The sequence below is a fragment of the Hermetia illucens genome, chromosome 3 (assembly GCF_905115235.1).
Source record: "Hermetia illucens chromosome 3, iHerIll2.2.curated.20191125, whole genome shotgun sequence".
Lineage (NCBI taxonomy): Eukaryota > Metazoa > Arthropoda > Insecta > Diptera > Stratiomyidae > Hermetia > Hermetia illucens.
The window spans coordinates 96,793,905-96,812,609 of NC_051851.1; the positions used below are offsets into that span (position 1 = coordinate 96,793,905).

The 18,705-nt window shown below is 39.0% G+C and overlaps 1 protein-coding gene across 2 annotated transcripts; it reads right to left on the reverse strand.

The window, feature by feature from the left end:
- Window positions 1–1,269: 1,269 nt before the first annotated feature.
- LOC119650602 lies at window positions 1,270–18,696 on the reverse strand. Of its 2 annotated transcripts, XM_038053459.1 has the most exons (4): window positions 18,539–18,696; window positions 5,317–5,523; window positions 1,930–2,333; window positions 1,270–1,852 (listed from the first exon to the last, which is right to left on the reverse strand). In XM_038053459.1, the coding sequence occupies exons 3-4, from the start codon at window positions 2,314–2,316 to the stop codon at window positions 1,313–1,315; spliced, it is 927 nt and encodes a 308-aa protein (XP_037909387.1). In that variant the 5' UTR covers window positions 2,317–2,333; window positions 5,317–5,523; window positions 18,539–18,696; the 3' UTR covers window positions 1,270–1,312. The 2 variants fall into 2 exon arrangements, with proteins under 2 accessions (XP_037909387.1, XP_037909389.1); XM_038053461.1 differs by lacking the exon at window positions 5,317–5,523.
- Between the last annotated feature and the right edge of the window lie 9 nt (window positions 18,697–18,705).

Sequence of the window (18,705 nt, forward strand, 5' to 3'; positions counted from 1 at the left end):
CCAGAGAAGGAGTCAAATATAGTCGAATTATCTCCCTGCTACCACCAAGTTATTTGAAAAACTTCTCGTTAAGAGACTTAAACAAATAATTGTGAATTGAAACCCTACACCAGCTCACCAATTCGGTTTTCGTGAAAAGCATTCTACAATTCAACAGGTGCTCAGAATCACGAATCAGATTGAAAAACGATAAGGTGTGACTTCAAGGTATTTTGTATAAATTGAATAGGGACCTGCCGGAAAAATTCTTTGAGATCCTAAACCGTAAGCACTCCCCTTCGACTCTGGACTCTTTCTTTTGTATACCAATGATACTACTTGCTGTGATGAAGCCACTGCTATTCTTACTACGCAAAAAAATACTGAGAAAGCTAAAATAAAGCTGCAAAAAACTATTGACGGCATTCTAGAATGGACCAAGAAATGGCAAATCAAATTAAATGAAATCAAATCGATGTATATCAACTTCACTAACAGAGAAGAGAATCCAGCTTAAGTCATCATCAACGGATAAGACGTGCCACAGACGAACGGGATGAAATATAATGGTAAACACAACTGGAAATGATACATTCTAAAAAAAAGGTAGAGCTAAATGTCAGGCAGACTATACTGGCTGTTGGGGAAGAATTCCCAGTTCATTGTCGCCAACAAGTGGTTAATCTACGGCACACAGCTATGAGGCTGTGCCAACAAACAAACTTGAAAGTCACACAAACGTTGTAAAACAAAGACCTTATAAGCATAGTAGACACCCATTGGCTCATTCGTAATACAGATCTACATAGAGACCTAAGAATACAGATGGTGAGTGGTCGGTAAAGAACATGCAATTAAGCATTTTCTGCGATTACGTTCACATGAAAATAACGACAATATGACAAGACGACTGAAAAGAGTAAAACTAAGTGACTTACAAATTAAAGGCCGCAACCTTTGGAGAACAGCCAGTTCCTTAAGCCAACCAGGGGGTTGGTCACATAGTTTACTCCCTATAACTGTGAAATTAAAATTTGTAAAGAAAGCTACTGGATGGGGAAATCTGCGTGATACTGACATTGGATTAGTGCTCATAATGGGTCATAAAACGTGCTGAACCTACCCCAACATCTCCACTAACTAATAAGGATGAAGACGAGTGTCGCGCGCATAATAACGGAACAAACTGAACCAACTGGTCCTTCAGGCTGGGGATTGGGTAGGGCCGACAACCTTACACGGAAAGTAACTGATCACGTTCAATAGATTGTGAAGAAGAAAATAATGATATGATTTTTACTTAGACTTAGACATTTATTGGCATTTTTGAATGTCATTGATCAGTTTTATTATTTAATAATTCTAAAATTTTATCTAATTTCATATGTTGCCTCCTTTCAAGCTCATCAATACGTGATTGTATCCGCTTCTCCATTTCTGATATAGTACTGTCAACGTAATCCATGATAGGTTTAAAGATTTCATTAGCTTCTCCTATGGGTTGAGATTTTATATTTTGTTCTTTGCAAGTGCTGTTGTAATTCGTCTCGACATTGGATGTTTCCGATGAGTATTCGCCGCTGCCCTTGTTCGCAACTGTTGAAGTATTGTTCAATAAGTTTCCATTCATCATAGATACTATTGAGTCCAAATTAGGGGGCCTCAATGTAGTCTTCGAGCTCGCGTACGATTGAACAAATTTGCGGCAACGTTCTGCATCTGGAGTTAATTTGTTTTTGGATTCGGCAAGGATATTTTGCACATTGTTAAAATCAATTGTAGGTGCAAATATACTGTCGGCTAGGGCCTTCATGTTTGGCTTGAGTGCCACTACTATTCCATATATCCATAAAGTCACTTCCTTTGGAATTAACTGTGAAGAGTAATTTTTTTGACGTAGGTATTGCATTAGCCACATTAGTATCAGTTAAATAACAAGGGAACACTCACTCTTATATTAAAGTTTGACACAGGAGTATTACTAAGCTCAACGTCGTGGTAGTAAATTCGAGAGCCGTCTACCTCATCAACCAGTTCGCCATAGAACGTTTTGTGGTATTCTTCGCACTTGCCAATAAACATTTCCAATTTTTGGCAGTCTGTTATTATTGCAATTGCATAAACACTACAAGTTGGCGGAAATTCGAAGTGTATGTCGCAAGGTTGTAATGTTTCAGTTTCAAGGAAAACTGCACGATCTGTGTCAATGATTTCGTCCAGTGGTGGGTGCTCATACTTTTCAGATGTGCTGATTCGTTTAACAATGAGCGCCTGTTGTATGATCTCGCCTCTTACTAAAGACCAGTTTTCACAGGCCACCCTGCAATCCGCTGCCATTTTTTTTATATTGAAATCTATATAAAAATAAAAGAAAAAAAAATAACCATTAAGAAACACTAGTAAATTTTTACGTGGCGCGAATAAAATGTTTGCTCTATATATTATAATGTGAGTAAATTTACTGAAGTTGAAAGTTTCAGCTTAGCGTGATGGAAATTATTGTAAAGACATTTGTAATCAGATTTTATATTTTAATTTCAGTATTTTTTCTCTATTAATTGGAGTTGCTTTCGGATAGATTGTTTAAGAATGATCATCTGTTAAATTTAGTTTCCTTACGTAATTCTCAGTTTATAGAACCTGCACCATTCTACTGTTACCTCCACAACAACGTGGATAACGGCAATGAAATTAAATTTTAGACTTACAAATAAGCTACCCAGATTTTTAAAGTTTTGCACAACACTTTAGCTGCCGCGGGCTTTTTAATTTCTAAAAAAATTATAACAGTTAACAACTACGATAGCTGCAGCATTGGAATAAACGCTAAAGTATAGCTAAGACTTAATTTTATAATATAAAAGTTAACTTGTGCGATAAGAGTGGCTGTAAAGTAATAACTTTGTAAATGAAAAAAAAAATGTTTTTCTCGAATTTTGACATACATCATGTACTAATCTTCTTACAAACATTTAATTTCTTTTTCACCATGGGAAACTTTTGTTAACATAATTTCATCCTAATTACACGATGAGTGGCAGTTACGGGCCACGGTGGAAATGTGAACTATAAGTTGAAGAATTTCACAAAATAACGGTGAGATTTATTTTTAACGGACAAAACAAAATAACGGGCATTTTGATGAATAAAAATTAAAAGACGATTGTATTCTAAGTGTTTTAATTTAATTTTTTTGTGAAAATGTTCGAAGTAGTCACCCTCGAGTAGTAAACAATATCAGATTTTTTGGCTGAAATTACTCATTTAAAGCAGTTAAAAAAATAATATTCTGGCTGATATTTTCACAGCAGCATTATTTACTTTAGGAAGAACTTATGTTAAGGACCTTAGGGTGTCTTTATAAACTATTTCTTCTAAATACCCTCACTGAAAGTGGTTCAGTGGATTTAAGTTGGACCATCTTCACGGACATCGTACCGGCTTATAAGAGTTTCTCTACCGTTCATGATGTTTTTGGTTAAGAAAGGATGGTGAATCCATATTTCCCAATAAATTAGCCGGATATCCCGCAAAAAAATATTTATACCCCTCAATGTGTGAAAGGGTTTGGGAGAATATAAGAAAGTGTTAGTTGGTCTCCGTTAATTTCAACCCAAGAATTCTAGGGGTTTTGATAATATGCTTCACGAATTAATGCACCGGTAACTGTTGCTCTTCTTGGATAAAAAATATTCATCGGTAAATGAAATATTTTTAGTGAGGGTTCGAATTTCCCTAATTTGCTCTTGAACCCAATCGCAAAAATATACTCCACTCTTCACGTTAGGATGACTTTAGTAAGTTGCAGTAACACCTAGAATCGCAGCCGAATTAAATGCTATTTTTTCCACTAATTTAACTTTTGCAACTGCTCGTACTAACCCCCAGTAATCAATGTTAATGGTGTTTTCTACTGAAAGAAAGTTAACAATAATCAATGATGTTTCCAGGGGCTTTTGCTTATTTTATGTGTTTTGGGTCCAGGTATTTTGGGTTTTTTTTATTGAGTGGGTTTCCATTATATTGTAACTACTATAAATCGAGTACGTAGAATAAAATCATGTTAACAAAATCGCCGTAAAACAGATATCCAGTTTTCGTAAAAAAATTGGTATATTATTTTAAAATCAGAGAAATTTGGTTAAACAGCAAAATTGAGGGAGAAAACCCAAATTTTTGCATTTAGAAAGCTACTACTCTTACAAACCTTACTCTATTTTCACAAATAAACCTTAGAATAAGTCCTAGCTATGATTCAACGTTTACTCCAATGCTCTAGCTGCCGTAGTTTTTGAGTTATTACGACTTTAATGATTTGGTTAAAAAGCCTGTGGTGGAGAAATCGAAAAAAAATGTACTCAATATTTTCTGTTTAGAATTGTATGAGAAATCGCCTGGTATATAGTCCGATAGTTTTGAAATATCTTGTATAAATTTCCGGGCATCTTGGATGTTATACCCATTAATGCAAACGGGAAGAGTGTGATGACTCATCCCATAGAGAATCTTGGTTTTTTTTTCACTATTTATCTTCAATCCCACCGTTTGCCTCCACCAAATCCAGAGCCATTTGGTCAATCTCCATGAATTAATAATTAAGGAAAGGGGACATCGTCCATTAAACCTCCCGCTTACAATGTAGCGGAATCAGTTTACGGCCCCAAATTCATGTGAGCATGACCTTTTGCCCCAATATCTATTAGTTTCTCGGGAAACCACCTCCTGCGAAGAGCATTTCAAATACACTCCCTATTCACATTGTTAAAAACTTCTTCGAAATTTATGAAAAACAGGTAAAGCATTGATCTAAACTTCGTACACTGTTTTACAATTACCGGAGGATCTAGAACAGAAACCAATCTGCTCATTATCGATACAGCTTTCGAAGTGTTAATTAATGCCGCTCATCATCGTGGATGAGAAAACGTTAACGTCTCTCATAAAACCATCGAAAGGCTTACGACCACTTGCTAGCTCTTTTGTGATACGAAATCATTTCTATTTGCAGCAATTTCTGGTTCCTTCAAATGCAAAGGTGAAATTCTTTTTGCCACGGCATCAGAAACCTGATGCCTTGCACGTTGGAAAAGTTGGAAAAAATAAGTTCCGAATTTGTCGACATATTACCTACTTATGTAGTTAAAATTAAAATAAAACATGTAATATAATTTTGAGCGTTTAATTAGTTCTTAAAACCAGGGTGATAAAAATGTTAACCTAGTTGAGTGGGTTTGGAGTGATATATGAGCAAAGTAAAGAAATAAAAGTAATATGACAGCGCAAGACTTCCTTAAAAGATTGAGAACTTCTTGAAAATTCGTTAATACATTCTGATACCTCTCTGACGATGTAATCAGATGGTAGCAAGTCAGTTTCTCGATTGTTGTGCTACAGTTGCGAATTCTACTCGCTATCGTTATCGGTTTCTGGCGATGTGTTTCAGCTCCCGCAAGATTTAGTAACTAACCGAAAAGAATTAACTCAGAGTCAGCCATCGTTCAGTCTTCAGGAAATCTTTGAAGATCTTTACATTTTGCTTACATCCTGAAAACAAAAAAATGATGGAATAAATTCATTCTCAGAAATTAGACACTCGGAAAATCTAAAAAAAATCACAACAATGAATCTATATAACATCTAGGCTTCAAAATATCCTCCATTTCAATATCTGCTCATAAAGTTAATAATAGTGCATTACTGTATTTTGGAAATTCACTGATAGTTTCTTATTCTAGAACTACCACCATCAGTTTTGCAGTAATATAGGACACAATATTCAAAATTCTAATATTATTAGGTTGTTGCAATCAAGTGAAGTTAGTTGCGATTTTGCTGTATCAATCCACCACCAGTGGGCGCCGTTGGTGTTGGATAATGAAGCATAAATACTCCTACATTTAATCAAGGAGTCATTTTAGTTTTGACCATCGTTGTGATAACAGTGAATATTCGCTTTGGCCGTCGATGATGAGGCATGGCCGGGGTATCCCCACGTTGCCCGACGCGTGGGATTATCGTAATGGATCCACTTTTCATCGCCAGTAACTATTCGATGCAGAAAACCCTTCCTTTCTTGTCGTTGAAGCAGTTGTTGGCACGTGAAAAAACGGTGTTCGACGTCTCTTGGCTTCAGTTCATACGGAACCCAATTTCCGACCTTTCCGATCAGATGGAAAAGAGCCAAGAACGTATACTTTTTCTGTATGAGTTCAAACTCGGTCACAAAGCAGTGGAGGCGACCAGGAACATTAACAGCGCATTTGGAGCTGATACGGTAAGCGAACGAACCACACGGCGGTTGTTCGAAAAATTCCGGTCAGGTGACGTAAACCATCAAAGTGCAATTTGCACTTTATTCTCCCACAACAAAAACGATCCTTTTTTGCACAAAATAGTGACATTTGATGAAAAGTGGATATTATACGACAATCGTCGCCGATCAACACAATGGCTAGATGCTGATGAGCCAGCAAAGCATATGCCGAAAGCGAGCCTCCATCCGAAAAAGGTAATTGTGACTGTTTGGTGGTCTACAGCTGGAGTTATCCACTATTCTTTTTTGGCACCTGGAGAAATGATAAATGCACAGAAATACTGTGCCAAACACGAGGAAATGCACCAAAAATTGAGTATTCAACGGCTGAGATTAGTCAACAGAGATGGTGTGATAATCCTTCACGACAATGCACGACCTCATGAATCCAGAACAACGGTTCAAAAGTTGAACGAATTGCAGTGTGAGACTGCCTCATCCACCATATTCACCAGACCTTTCGCCAACCGACTACAGTTTATCAGCCCCTGAAAATTGGACTTCTACAAAACTGGCAAACATGCTCTTGTATCTCGCTGGGAGAAGTGTTTTGAATCGTCTGGCACCTATTTTGATTAATTAAATTAATTTTTGTAAGCTTTACAGTTGTTTCAAATTTTAGTACCAAATCGGCCATTTCATGTGCCACAACATGTGCAATATTAACAAAATTATCAGTAAAAATTGGCTCTTTTGCATAAATTTACTGCACCCTGAGACATCATATGTAAAATAATAGTAAAACATTAAAGTGAACAGTCTCACATACTAAATGCATATACTCTCGTGGCCAGATAAATATTACACAGCAGCAGTGGCATTTGTTGGTGCTTTTTTCTGTCTATGAGCTTAACGAAATAATTAATTACAATATTTCTTTTCAAAAATGGATTTGAATTAAATTTGTGTGAAATTTATGTATTTTAAGGTTTTGTGTGAAACAAAACCTTATTAGAATCGAGTCGGTTTCTGTCTGCCTGTCACATCCGATTTATTCGGAAACGGCTGGACCGATTGTCACGAAAATTGGTAAGAGTATGTGATTTACTGGTCCCTTTATATGCAGCAAGTGACGCCATTTTGTGTTAAGTCTAAGGGGGGGCTCCCCATACATGTGAACGGAGGGTGCAGCATTTTTTTTTTCACAGAATGTGGCCATGTGGGGTATCAAACGAAGGAATCAATTAGTATTTTTCGAAACTGGTTCCATATTTGATATGTTTCACTATAGGGGAGCGAGGGCAAAATATGACCATCAAAAAGTGTAACAGATTTCGTTCTCAGAACCCATCCAACCAAAAAATCTGAAAAAAATCACAGTGGTGCATCTTTACGAAATCTAGGCCTCAAAATACATCTACACAAATAAAGTTAATAATAGTATATTTCCACATTTTAGAAAATTACCCGGCAACCCCCTTATGCCCATCCCAGAAGTACAGAAGACAAGGGAGTAAGGGATAAGATAATGCACAATTTGGTCAAGTGTGAAGAAAATCCAATTATTATTAGTTTTAGGGGTGAAACTGCCATTTTTTGTGGATTTCGTGCACTCTACAACCTGTCTGACGTCATCATCACATATCAATTCGTCAATACCACAACGAAATGAGTTCTTATGAATGAGGTCGCCAAGAATTATTTTGTTTTAGTTTTTTAGTCATTTGTATATAAAAATCAATTACTCTAAACAGACATGGGTGTATGTAGGTATATAGTATGTATATGCGTGCTAATGAAGTTTACGGGTAGTGTCTAATTCAGATAGATATATTTGTACATTAAACCAGCCGTATTCAATATACGTATAATACTATATATGTACATATGTATGCTTTTGCGCACGAAGTAAATCGGAAATATGGGTACGATCAATTTATATACGTGCATATATATGTACAGTATTCGGGAATAGCCAGTTTGTTTGTTTAGGGTGAGGATAATATCTATGGCTGTAATATGTACGTATGTCTTCTAGTTTTTAAAAATATAAATGATTATTTTGGATTTGTAGCTATATACGAATAGAAAAATGTGCATTGAATTCTCTTCTTCTTGAGATGAACACAAAACCTTTATACCCGAATTTTGCCTTATGCTTTCCATATTAAAGAACGTTTTATTACAACTTACTACTAAACTACACAGTCAATTTCATATTGCAGTGAAAAATATAAATTTTAACAATAATATTTACTGGGTTCGGCACGGCGGTTCACAGCTGGATTTAAACCTGAACTATTTTCAGGCCAATTTAGTCGAAATTTGCAGTCGTTGCAAAGATGCCTTTACCTTGTAAAGAAGGCAGGTAGTATTTTTAATATTAGCATGCAGTTTTCTTGCGATAAAGATAACCATCACAAAGAATGCAATGTTACCTCCTTTGCTGCGGCCTGGGACAGAATGATCTCGGAAAATTGGACCAATCGCGATAGGAATCAGCCTGCCGGCAGATGGTTCCAAACAATTTCTTATAAGGCTTATGTAGCCATCTGCATTGAATAAAACTTCTTTCGATGTCAAATTACTACAATCATAATATGAGATGTTATCGACAATCAGATATTTTCCTTGCATTGTTTTTTATCAGGATTTTTTCGACTTCAATTTTCAACCCTCCCCTCGGATGCCATTTTGTCGTGCTGGGAGAGCCTGTGGTAATTTACTACTACACTAATGGTGTCGAAAAACACATAAAAATGGAAACAAAGGACTGTAACTCTCCAAGTCTTAAGAAGTCACAGACTTCGAATCCACCCGCGACTTTGAGAAATCAGGTCGTGACCGAGGCACGAATATTGGAGGACTCACCAGATTCATGTTCCTCCACGGAGAAATCTGTGGAAAACAGGGTCTCCACTTCAGTGGAAAACTTGCATCCGGTGTCTACGGCACCGCCAGCCAGAAAGGATAGTACAGATACCTGACACGGCCGACCAGCCGGTGATAATGTTGCCTAACTCTTCCAAAAAACGGAACTGGAAGGCTCGACAGAAGAAAACTGCAGCCGCATAGGAGAAGGGACTACCGGCTTGTCTGCCAGAACCTTTTCCTCCACTTCTATCAGGAAAAGCGGAAGAAAGGAAGCTGGTAATTTGGACGCAACTGGACTAATTCCGGTATGTGGAAACTGATCCATGCAGCCCGGATATTGTGAACCTGGGAGGGCTTACAGTCGATGACAACGGAAGATACTGCCAAAGAAGGTGAAGTTGCTACAGCATCAAGTGTGGCGATATTCAGAGAAATCGGACGCAAGAAAGCGGAACTTTCGGTGGAAGGTGCGGACAAGCTGAATGGTGAGATCCACACTGAAACCGGCAGACTTTTCAGTTAGCGGCCGTTTTCATATTAGACTACACTTATGGTTACAAGCATAAGAATTAGTCAAATTAACCTGCAGCCTGCCAAAGCCTCTTCCTATCTACTGGTAACAACGCTGGCAAAGTTGCAGGGCTGTCCTTATATATTTTTGGTTCCAGAGTCATAAGTTCGTTTTAACAAAATCTATGGTACTGAATCAGTCAAGAGGACTGGGATCTTCTTCGATGTGAGATTCTCGAGACCGAGGGCCCGATGTCAAAATTATTAGAGGCAACCATGCTGAGACAATTCTGTTCCCAGGACCTTGTTGCGGTCAATTTACAATACCAGGGTAATGGTAAGAGGAGAGGAGTGGCTTCGAACTCCTGATAGATTGTGATATGAACGCTCAGCATATTTGTTGGGGCAGTAGCAAATGCAATCTTAGAAGAAAAAGTTGTTTGATTTTATGGTCTGAGGGGCGCACCCTACGTTCTTGGGGCCAAGAAGAAGTGAAGTAACTGACTTAACAATCTGTACTTCAAGGTTATTAGAATTGATCAGAGACTAGCGGGTGCAGGATGAAGTCTTATATTCAGATCACCGTTACTTAGAATTTAATCTGACTATTGCAGACGAACAATCTGTAATTAAAAAACGGAATCAATCAATGAATTTCTTGGCGACAAAGTGGAGCTCCCTTGGCGACTAAGAACTCCTTTGGTGACAAAAGATCGATTGGCAACTATGAATTGCACATTTTTAGAGTGCTTTGAATAGGCTCGCCCAATTTGTCAAGACCAACGCGGTAAAATGGTTCGATGGTAGAACCGAGAAATGCACAGGCTCAGGAAATCAACCAGACGACTTCTAAATCGCGCTTGCATATTACTTTTGCATGAATGAAGGCTGGTTAAATTTCCGGAACTCACAGCGTGAATATAAGAGGCTTGAGAAACTGGAAAGTGAAAGGGAGACTTCCAGGGCGTGCAGAGTCCTTGATAAGAATTAGTTGGCCAAGTTGGACTCTCTTAGAAAAACGGAGAGCTGGGTCTATATAGACTCTCTTGGAAGTACACAACCCGGGAGAACAGATCTCAGAAGTGCGGGGAAGAAAATAGGCGCCTTCTGCAAACCTTTCAACTCGCAGGCGTTGCACTGCGAGAGCGGTTGTTACCAATGAAAAGGCAAGAGCTATACTATAATTTTAAAACATTTGAACAAAGCACCCGGCATGGATGGCACTTATCCAGCGATGTTAAAGGAGGATATAGAGCACTTAGAGCAACTTCTAAGAAATATTTTTGTCAAATTCATGAGAAGGCATAGCGATAGTTAAGTTGCATTGAGGGCGTTGAGTAGTCCTTTGATCATTTCAAAAATCATTCGAGAATCTTAAAATCGATTGAACTGTTTCAACGTGTAGTATAGGGGCAAATGAAATTTCGGATACTTTAGCAAAAGAGGGTTCCATTTCCCCCATACCCGGACAGGAACCAGCGATTGGGGTATCAGTAGCATTGGCTAATGCTGCTATCAACAATTGAGAACAAGTTTCCCATAATAACAGATGGCTAAGTCTTAATGCTGCTAAAGACACCAAACTTTTTCTGTCAGAGCCAAACAAACATACGGTAAAGTTTTAAAGTTTATCCTATCAAAAGTATGAAAACTTGCAGAAGTATTGTGGGCATTCTGATTGGTCATAATTCACTAGCTGGCATATGTTTAAAATAATAATTCTCCAAGATGACACGTGTTCATTCTGTAATGAGGAAGCGGAATCTACGGAACATTTTCTATGTGAGTTTCCCGCTTATGCACGCATTCGATTTTTGGTGCTGATGTGTTACAACTGCAGCGGGTAGCATCCAACCACTAAGAAAAATACCGCGATACATAAACGAACTCGGGATATTCCGTTAGACGGGGGAATTGAGTACAATGGATCACTAGGATCTGAGTGGTCAGAGGCTTTGCCTCTCTTCCACTTCAAACACACAATTTTCAGCCGCATTTTTTTCTTTTTTTTTATAGCGACTTACATCTCAACATTGATAGCTTATTTCCAGGTTAAGTTGAACTTAGCTATCCTAATTTTATTTCAATGGGTGGCTATTACATTTATTTGCTTCTATGTAAGTTAACTTTACTGTGTATTTCAAATACATACATAAGTCTTGACATTTTCTTAATTAGCAAACATTAACTTTATTTAAACAAGTCGGAATACCGGCAGCTGAACGCTTTGGGTATAAATGTTTTGTGTTTTCTTGTGTGAGAAATTTCGTTTTCATGTTTTCCTATTCGCATACCTCCAATTCAAAATGTTCCTTGAACTCCGTCGTTCGTATGAATTCACTTTATATAATGATGACGTCATACACGTCTTAGAATGCCATAAATTCACGTGAAATACACAATTTTGACCTTCTATAACTTTGTTAATTATAGTTTGATTTTTGTTCAAATTTTCCAAAATTATGCATTATCTTATTACTTATAACTCTTTTGCACTTCCGGCCAAATTTCTAAAATAATGATAAAATATTATTATTAACTTCTTTTGTACAGGTTTCGGAACGATAGGTGTGTTGAGGCCTAGATTTATTACTGATGCATCACTGTGATATTTTTCAGATTTTCCGGTTGGGTAGGTTCTCAGAACCGAAACCTGTTACACTTTTTGGGTCACACATTTTGAGGTCTCACTCCCCTATGTTTCACCCAGTATCAAAAATATTATCAGTTTCGAAAAGTACTAACTGAGCCCCTTCATTTGATATCCCACATGACCTTTCGTATGTATGGGGAGCCTCCCCTCAAACTCAAGACAAATGTGCGACAGACAGACGATCGAATCGATTCTAATAGGCTTTTGTTATACACAAAACCTTAAAAAAGGCGCTCGCCCTAAAAGCGCCAGAAAGTTTTTATTTTACTTACTTAAACACTACTATTTAAATGCTTAGAATTAAGCGGATAAATTAAAACTACTTAAAATTAATATATACAATTGCACATCACAATAGCTTGTGCTTATCCTCGACCTTTCTAATCTTCCAGTTATAAGATAGGCCACTGCAATATCTTAGTGTTCGGCGTTCAAACGCTTCGCATTTATTCATGGCAGAGTTGCAGCAATCTACGTAGGTGATCCGTAACAGGGTCTTGTAGAGAATCAGTTTGGCTTTAGCAGACCTATTTTCTTGCGAAGAAGATAGTAGATCTTACTAACTGCGCCCCGTGCCTTACTCATAGCGAGCTCCAGGTGTGGATAAAATTTGAGAAATTCATGAAACTTAACTTCCAATTATTTGATCGTCTGTGAAATTCTCACTGTTGTATTTTAATTTTCAAACGTTTAGCATTTTTATGAATATTTCTAGAACCTGAATATCTACATTGTCTCCTGAAAGTACACAATTACGTTTTTGCCTCATTTAGTCTAATGCTCCAATAGCGGAAGTATTTGCAGAGAAGTACCAAGTATTTTTCTATTGCTTTGGTGGCCTTGTTGGGGCGGAGGTTTGACGAGAAGATATGGGTGTCATCGGGCTATTGGATAATGTCAGTGCCGGTCTCAGGAATGGAAACGTCAGCCATGAAAAAGTTATTTAGGATAGGCCCTGAAATAGATCCTTGCGGTACCCCTGATGTTACTGGCAAAGCTGATGGCAATTCTTATAATCGAAATTGGGAAGTTGTTTTCAATTAGTTTATATATGAGCCCGTTAGCCCATATGGAGTCAAAGGCCTTTTATAAATCCAATGCACAGGCTACGGTTGATTTATTGTTGTATCGTGAAGGTAGCGTTGCGTTTATATGCAATGATGCAATGATTTTTGCCACTTTACAAGTAGGTGGAAAATAACCCTTGCGGTTTTTTAAAAGTGCTAAAAGAAATTTTAAGCAGACGATTGGTAAATTTTGAATGAAGAAATTGATAATCCCATCAGATCCGGCTGATTTTTTACCGTTTATGTTGTGGGTCAAGGTAGTGAGTTGTGGACGACTTAGAAAATTTTGCGAATCCACTGATTTGACTGCGGTGTTCATAGCCGAAAAAATCATTAACTTATTGGAATGTTTGGAAAGGAATTTTCTAATTGTCGCTTCAACAGTCGCAGTTAAAGTCGGATCGTTTCGAGGCGGAGAGGTACTGAGCTGAGCCTCAAATGACTCCGCAAGAACTTGCGCTTTTCTAGCGCCATTGCAGACAGGTTCCCTGTTCCTAGTAAGAACGAAGTTTCGGGACTATGACTATGTATTTACCCGTCAACCTATTTAGATTCTGAAAAATATTAGGCCCGGGTTTTATGTCTGCTAATTTGCGGATCAATTCTTTATTGCGGAAATCTTCCACTATTTGCCGAATAATTATACCCAGGCAATTAATCCGGGAAGGCAATGCTTTGTATTCTGCATTCACTTTATTTCTATATTTGTGAAAAGTCCGTTTGAGGTTCCTGCGCCATATTTATCTGGCTTCTATATGTAACGTGACATCAGGGAATAGAGAATTAGATTCGAACTCATTGACTTTTATTAGCTTGGTATTTCTGCGTGTAGCAGTATTAATGGCGTTCGTGGCCACAATTATTGTTTCATCGATTTCTTTATCTGACAAGTTTCGGGTTATAACTAGTTTTTTCAAGTTCAGATTAGGCGCTAAGTCTGACTTGAATTTGTCTCAGTCTGTGTGAGCGAAGGGTCTGATAGTCGTTAGGACTTGACTTTTGCAGTTGAGAAGACGAGGAAAGTTGGAGTTCAACTGCAAAATCGTCGGACACGCCCGGCCATGTTTTACAGGATTTCACCTGAAAACTTTGTTTGGTTTCTTCAGACAGCAGGAAGTAGTTGAGGATAGACTACTACTCGGTCTGGTCGGTGTATCTGGCAAAACCATTTCAATATTGGTGAGCGAAAAAGGGTCGTGGATCCATTTTAGCAATGTTTCTCCGTTTATATTGACTGCCTTGTCGCCGCAGGAGTTGTTCTTCGAGTTGAAATTGCCTCCGAGAAGAAGGTATTCTGATTTTAACTGGACATTGCTCAAGACTTGTAAGTCATGACCCAGGTGCTCAGTTTTAGAATTATATTTGATGTAGACGGAGACTACCAAGATCCCATCCAGGATCGATCGTCAGTTTCAGCTTCATTCGCATGGGGCGATCATCCCTTTTTTGAATAAGTTGCTCATCAATTATTTTTGCTATGAGACACCAGGGAAACATCATCTGCATAAAGGAATATATAGGTTGCTGGACGTTGGATGTCCTGTGTGACAGTGTCCATAATAAGAACAAAGAGGAGTGGTGAGAGGGTGCTTGCTTGATGGACATCGATAGAGACACGGAGCGGTTTTGATACACCCGTCACTCTTTGAACTTTACTTTTTGGAACCTGTTAGAGCAATTGAACCCAGCGAACAAGATCTTCTGGAACTAGGTGTTGTCATAGAACATACTAGATGAATTCGTGTGGCATACGGTTAAACGCCCTCTCCACATCCAGAAATGCAATGTAAACAGGCCGATGTTTCTCTATGAGTAACCGTGCGGCTTGTATTGCGTCAGTAATTCCGCAGTTCTTGACAAATCTGGGTTCATCCAAGGTTATTTAAATGATTTCGCGAATAAGGTTGTCAAGAATGCATTCGAAAATCTTAATGGCATGGGACAGCAACCGAGTCGGGCAGTAATTTGAACATTCTGCTGAATTACCTTCCTTTTTCCATATTAGAACTGTGTTAGCTTGTTGTCAGTCAACCCGGAAAATGAATCCACTGAGCCACAGTGTTGGATCCTAGTTCCTCGCTTTCAACAGCTCAGATGTGATGTCGTCAGGTCATGTTGCTTTCCCCAATTTGTTTTATTGCTTCCTTGGCTTCAGTGGCGCTGACAGTCTGGTCTCTATCGTTTTACTTGTGTACCTGTCTCGGGGACGTAATCCCACAGTCTTCTTAAGACAGGGATTGATTTTGTGATCAAAATCAGAGCCCCGCTCTGACAAGCTGCAACGGTACCAGTCTTTACCGAGTGCATGGCTCAGCATTCACACTGGTGGATGCAAGACCTACCTAAATCTCTAGTGAACTAAAGAGTACAGCTCCCGGGTTGAAACACAACACCACGTCGAGGTGGTTTCTGTTTGCAAGAACGTACAACAGGAATTCTCCTAAAGCATGTGAATTTAGGAGTTATTGCGGTTCTCAAGGTACCAGCATACCCCTGGTAAGGTTTCGTAGCCTACTACCACTTTAGATGAGTCCCCGTGTAGATTCGGGTCTGATCGTCCTAATTAGGCCTTTGGAACATTCGCCTACTGCATCACGCCGGCAAACCAATGTGATGGCGTGCTCTACGCATGGGGCCTCCTGGGGATACTAAAAGATAATATCAGAGCGATATATGATGGCGCAAAATGCCACGCGTTGCACCGAGGTAAAATCTCACAGGAATTAGAGGTCGAAAGCCGGGTCCGCTAGGGTTGCATTTTGTCATCGATATTTCTTCTTGTTATCGGTGACGTTCTTCATGCTCCCTTGTCCGAAGAACATGGAGGAGCTCAATGGATATTTTTCCTCAAACACTTTTATTACTCTATGATATTTGTCATGGAGTCATGGACCAATGGCTCTGAATTTGGAAGGAGAAGCAACTAGAGATGAACTGAAGGTAAACACCAACGAAACGAAGGTTCACAAACTGGATGTTGTCCGATGCAATAACAGCGCTAGATGCTTTGTCTGAAATCTGGAAATGCGGTCAACTCAACACCAAGATCTAGTTGAGACTGTTTTACGTTAGATTTTTTCTGTGTTGCTATATGGAAGTAGCACATGGAAATTGACCCCCAATGTTACTCAAAAGCTTCAAGCCTTCGTGACACCTCTCTGCGTCGCACCATCGAGGTACGCTGGTCTAATACTATTAAAAACGAAGAAATTGATCGACGCATTGGCCTGGCGTATACATTGTGATTGGAAGGCGGAAATGGCAGTGGATGGGTCAATCATTAAGGAGGGGTGACACTTGCATTGCTGATTATGTAGAATCCACGCTCCCAAAATGGCCGACGGGTAGGTTCTGCCAAAGGCCCTTGGTGCAAAACAGTAAAGAAGGGGTGCAGGGAAGTCATGGGGGGAACTGAAACGCATTTCAGATAACTGCGAACGATGGCGCGTAGGTGTGGTTGACACCTCACCAATTGTAAATGGCAACCATATATATATTATTGAGTAGAATATGAAGAGGAAATATAGTTTAATGTGTTCCAGTGAGACAACAAACTCGATTACATTTCCTTTTCGGCACGAGAATAGTTACTGTATAATGTTTCTCACCAACTCTATATGCCTCCCCAATCGGTAAACCATAAGCTAGTTGAAACAGTGCGCCCAACGAAGGGTTACAAGAAAGAAAACTTGCTGATTAACGAAAAATAAATTCCATTGCTAGAAACTGGCGAAAGTCGGGTGACGTCTACATGTTGGAAGCCAATTTTATCATGTAGGTGCCACTATCCTTGTCAAACACCCGCTTATAGTCTTTGCTCCACTTGGCGATGACGTTGGTTCCAGGCGGGTTCATCCGCTCCATGGCAGAATTTAGGCGATGCATTCCGTATCCACCGCTGGACATTTTATATATCGGTTTCCGTCTACGCCCGTATTCCAAATACATATACCAGTGAACGGATAGCGAATACACTTGGGTGGTGGGTTTACTTTGTTCTTTCCTGCGTTTTCAGCACCAATTTCACACATCGTATGATTTCCAAAAGCTGAGCATCCTTCAAAATATCAACTCGGGCATTCGTCCCTTGCAGAGTTTCTAGGTACTTGTAGAAGCCTATCTCGGTCACAGTTAGGATGCGGAAGTCGCTAATACAATGTCCGGGATGCGTCGTGACGGCCTTTGTGGATGACTTTGATTCAATGATTGTCTTAATCAAATGCCATCCGAATATATCCACGATGTGCAGTTACCATCAAGTGTGTTAGCTCACACTTAGCACGTAGGCCACGTTTGATTACCAAATCATTCCCTCTACCGAGAGCTCAGTGCTATACAAAGCCAAAAGTCTTGGCATAACCAATATAGAAATTAAGCAAATTTCTTTGCTTCTAGTTATCTACTCTGCAACCATTTAATCGATGAAGAGTTGCTCTTTGTAACCCCTTGATCCAATTCGGAAGCCTTTCTGTCCGTCCGACAGAAAGTCGCTAGCTTCGAAGTGTGCATTGATTCTTCTACAAAAATCGCACCTTATGAATTTTTAGGGGGTGGGCAAGAAAATAAATGCGTCTGCGAAACCCTGCACACTGCCCTTTTTTATGAAAATGCAATGCAATGTCAACAGGTGGAAATTACTCCGACTGAATACAAATGCTCTGCCAAGCGACAGTGTATACTGGGGAAATACTGCGCTCGATTCATTCCAGGTCTCTCCAGTTTTTCGAGTTGTTTCTAGCTCGCTGAACCTTTTATGTTATCATCCGCAAAGTACACCCTAATTCTCTTCTTTTTGTTACCAACAACTTCACTGATTGGACGCTCTGATCATTTTTGAGTGATCTGAAAAGGCTTCTCTAGTTTTTCGCGTCCGTTTCCTCCGTTTTATTGAACCACGCCGGCGCTCTGCACGAATACTGCGTTTAAAAGCATATCTATTGTGGATGTTCATCGGAAAATAGAATGGTGTGTCGCATCATCACGAAGACCCAATAAATTAAGCAAATCAAATGAAGACTTCCAAAAAGGAACTCTAAATAGAAAATCAACAAATCTTTAAAGGACTTGGTGGCAAGCTTCGGCTAAATTGAAGGCCTAAGAAATAGAATAAGCACGAAACACAATTGGAGGTGTTCTTAGTTAGTAGGTGATGACGGGGCAAGAAAAAAATGAATTGCTACCCAAGAATCAACAAAAATTTACCCGTTGTTGTCCAATCGTCGCTTGTGAATAATATTTCACTTCCTTAGGTAAGGACGGCACTTATAAAAACCCGAATTAAATCAAAACAAAAGTTCTGTCAAGCAAATATTATACCGAATTTCTTATACCAGATGCAATTGTCATACTGAATTGGTCAGTCATATTTC